The 3,783-nt window shown below is 54.9% G+C and overlaps 1 protein-coding gene across 1 annotated transcript; it reads right to left on the reverse strand.

The window, feature by feature from the left end:
- Nucleotides 1-1,392: 1,392 nt before the first annotated feature.
- LOC128939357 (acrosin-like) lies at nt 1,393-3,535 on the reverse strand. Its single transcript, XM_054280265.1, has 5 exons — nt 3,468-3,535; nt 2,967-3,188; nt 2,399-2,664; nt 2,054-2,199; nt 1,393-1,578 (listed from the first exon to the last, which is right to left on the reverse strand). The coding sequence occupies exons 1-5, from the start codon at nt 3,533-3,535 to the stop codon at nt 1,393-1,395; spliced, it is 888 nt and encodes a 295-aa protein (XP_054136240.1).
- Between the last annotated feature and the right edge of the window lie 248 nt (nt 3,536-3,783).

The following is a 3,783-nucleotide window of genomic DNA, read 5'->3' on the forward strand; positions in this document are numbered from 1 at the left end:
TACGTAAGGCCACTGTTTATGTTATCCACCCCGTCACTGCACTAGGATTAAATAATTAAAAAATGGTACTCCACCCCTCAGGGTGTGGGCACGAAATGTGAATGAAAAGTGGCAAACAGTAAACTTAGAATCTTGTGCTGCCAGGGAACAACTAGGATTCATTTGTGAAAGCAATACTATTATTGCTCAAGATGTGAATGTTGACAATGAACAAAGTATTTGCCATTTCGAGATTCATCCATTTATCTTGACTTCACCTGAAAAAGACAGGTGAAAACTGCCTTCAACAAGCCTACCCCATGGCATTTGAGGATCCTTTACCATTCCCCCCACTCCCCACCAAACAGTATCAAAGTGTGATTGAAAAGGGCAAAAATTTTACTGCAAATGTGTACAGTTTGCAGATGATTTGTTAATTAACAAGTTAAGAAAGTTCTTTCCCTTCCTGTGGTGACCCTCAGGCAAACCAGCACAGCAAGCTGCAGTTTGTGTCTCTGCAGCTGGCTCTTTGATTGCTCCTTCTCTCCATTGGCCACGCTTATACAGCCCTCTCATCTTCCACAACTCCCCCCCTTTCCCTGCCCTTGTCTCCTCCCAGATATGGAGCCAAGCCCAGGCATCATTTCCCCCTGGCTCACAGGCTGGCCATATCTGTGAACAGCCTTGGTGTTGCAGGTGGTGTTGGCCCACTCACCTTGGCCTTCCACGGCATTCCTGGTGCACTTTCCTAGGGTTCCTGCCAGGTTCCTCTCCCCAGAATGACCCCAGCTCTTCCTCTGAGTATCTGTGGAGTGTGACCACCTGGCACCTCAATTCCCCTTTGCTGCCTGTGAAATCTGGCTCTGCCTTAGGGCACTGGCACTCCAGTCAGGAGCCAGGAGTTTCCCTTGTCATGCTTGGGAGTTTCCCAGATGTGTTCCCTTAGCCCAGGCTCTCACCAGGCCCTAAATTAGCAGCCCATGTACATTGCAGCACCACCCCCAATGTATCAGCTTTTTTCCTATCCTCTTCCAAGGCTTGAGGTAGCAGGTTCCTCCAGGCCGTGGTGGCTCAGAGCACTGTCCTCTCTGACCAGGCACTTTGGAGCTGTTTGGAGCCGCTGTGTCCTTTTTGTGCCCCCAGGCTTGTTGTGCAGGTGCTGAGCATGGCACTTCTTGTCTTACCCAGGAGTTGGAATTGCACTGAAAAGATGGTTCGCTGTTACCAAAGGTAATTTTATTTCAACAACTAAATCAACTCCAGTGTGTGTGTGTGTGCACAAAAGAGAGGAGTGTGGTCAGGACAGAGCAGGGTTTTGACCCTGAGGCTGCCTTTGCATCAGCAAGCATTGCCCCAGCAGGAAATGGTTGTGGTGCACTGCAGCCTGCCCTGGATCCTGCCTGCTTCTGCTGTTCAAGGAGCACTTTTAACTGCGTTTATCTGCATATTGTAATCAATCCAGTTATAGAAGTGCTGAACGGAGGTGTAGACTCCAGGCTGCTTTGCTCTGGCACAGCCTTTTCCCCAGCTGGTGATTCCAATGACCCACCAGTAGGCAGCGTTGTTGTCCTGGCACATGAGAGGACCACCGCTGTCACCCTGCAGCAGAGCACAGAGGATTAAGGTGGTGTTGGTGGCACCTGCCAGCACTGGGGCTGTCTCCTTCTCTCTCACAGCCCCTGCCAGAGCTCTATTCTGGGCAGAGAAAAGCTCTGCTCAGAGGCTGGAGCCTCCAGAAGCTTGGCTGTGGATGGCATGGGTTCATGTAGGGTAGGGCTCTCTCTATCCTATCTGCACAGGACTCGTGGATGTGCAGAGGATGGAACTTTGGCACGTGGACCTCTTCACTGGCAAGAGCACTAGCTGGGCTTTCTGGGCTTTCTGGCACAAGGGGAGGCCTGGGCAGGCAGGTGTGGATGGGCAGTGTGTGGGAAGCCCCCACAGCAGTCAGGGGGAGCTGGGGCTGGGAGGGTGACTGAGTGGCCGGGCAAAGCAGGCCCTGGGCTGTGTTGGGGTGGTGCTTCCCTGGCTGCTGGTGCTGCTGGGGGCTGAGTGGCTCATGGCATGCTCCTACCTTGCAGGAATCAATGGTGCCCTCTGGGTATCCAGCACACAAGTTGTAGGAATAGACTGCTCCTGAGTACCAGTCACTGCTGTTGCAGAGCTGGAGATCGATGAGCTGGACCTTGGCCTGCTGAAGGTGAGCAGGTTGATCTACATCTGTGAGCAGAGAAAGGAATAAGCCCCCAGCAGCTCCATGCTGGTTCTGCTTCTCTGTCAGACGAATCCCTTCCGCTAGGGGCACCCCTTCTCTGCAGGGATTTATGTTCTGCAGCCTGGCTTTGGCCTCTGCTGTGGGGAAGCCCAAAACCTATCTCCAGTGTGCTGAGTGGGCCCAGAAGTCGCTCTTGGAACTCACTTCTTGCAGTAGTGGCCCCCCAGCCAGCAACCCAGCAGTTTCTCAGCTCTGAGACTCTTAGGGTGGGTTCAGCCAGACAGGCCAGCTGGACGTAGGAGCTGCACAGGACAGGACGTTCCAATTGAATCAGCGCAATGTCATAGCTCATGTCTTTACGCTTGTACTCGCGGTGCATCACCACCTTCTTGACATTGCGCACTTGTGCCCCAGGGCCCGGCTGATACAAGTTGGTGGCCCCAATCATCACATACAGCAGGCTGATGTTACTGGAATGGAGATGGAGAGTGAGATGAGAGGGAGTCACAGCAGCCCAGCAGTTGCTAGACCTTGGCTTGGAAAGGTACAGAGGGAGGAGTGCTCTGGCAGGTGTGAGTGCCCTCGCACATCTTAGGCTGGGGGAATGTCAAGCTGGAGTCTGCTAGGAAGCCTTGGCACGAGCCCAGGCTTCTCCTGAGCACTGTGGCAGCCTGGCTGCCTGAGAGGAAAGGGGATGAGAGTAGCAGGTGGCGCTGCTGGCAGGGCAACTGCTGGTGTTGTGGAGATGTCCCCATTCCCTGCCCCTTCTTACTCAAACTTGTCCAAGCAGTGGGCTGCTGTGAGGACCCAATCTCCAGTGATGAGGGAACCTCCACACCAATGTTTTGTGCCTGGTACCCATGGGTGCTGGATGCTGACGAGCCAGGGCCATTCTGCTACTGCGGAACCAGCACCACCCACGATGCGTGTCATGCCGTAGTCATAAGCCACATTGCCGTAGGAATAAGCCACAGGTCGGTACCCACAGCTCCCTCTGCAAGCAGAAAGTCATTTCCATGCTGCTTCATGGCCTGCTGTGGCTCAGGCTGAAGCTCAGCCCTCTGCCCTCCCCACAAGGCCTTGCACGCACAGCAGGCCAGGGAAGGCCATGGGGTGTGTGTCTGTCCGTGCCAGCACCTGGCTGCTAGCAAGGAACTGAGGCTTCCCATGGTGGGTGGGAAGCTGCGGCCTGTCCATGGGGGACAGGTGGCTCCCCTCCAGGGAAGGCCACAAGTGTTGCCATGGCTCCTTCCCTGGGCCCGGGCCCACTTACCCGCAGGTGTACTGGCTCTGTGCCAGCCCGGCCATGGTCAGCAGGACGAAGAGGCTGAGCCAATTCATGTCTGCCAGAGGCACGAGTCAGCTGCAAGCACTGAGAGCTCCGTGCAGCAGCACAGTCACAGCCGCACTGCCCGCAGCAGCTGTGCTGCCCGTGGTGCCCTTGATCCTGGTGCTGATGTCACAGACGGGTGGGTTCCATGTTCTGGGCACTGTGGCCTATGGCCTGGGCCCCACTGGGGTCAGGGCTGCATCAAATCAGTGAGCCATGGAATGGTTTATGCTGGAAGGGACTTTGAAGATCACATAGC

The sequence above is a fragment of the Melozone crissalis genome, unplaced genomic scaffold (genome assembly GCF_028551555.1).
Source record: "Melozone crissalis strain CALT ecotype California unplaced genomic scaffold, PUWL_Pcris_2 ptg000027l_1, whole genome shotgun sequence".
Lineage (NCBI taxonomy): Eukaryota > Metazoa > Chordata > Aves > Passeriformes > Passerellidae > Melozone > Melozone crissalis.

Bases quoted from the DNA above. Each gene is read 5' to 3' on its own strand.
- LOC128939357 (XM_054280265.1), bottom strand. From the start codon at position 3,535: ATGAATTGGCTCAGCCTCTTCGTCCTGCTGACCATGGCCGGGCTGGCA. The intron at 2,200-2,398 runs GTGAGTTCCAAG...CTCTGCTCACAG, and splicing joins GGGGGCCACTACTGCAAGAA to ATGTAGATCAACCTGCTCAC. The intron at 1,579-2,053 runs GTAGGAGCATGC...GCTCTGCTGCAG, and splicing joins GCACCATTGATTCCTGCAAG to GGTGACAGCGGTGGTCCTCT.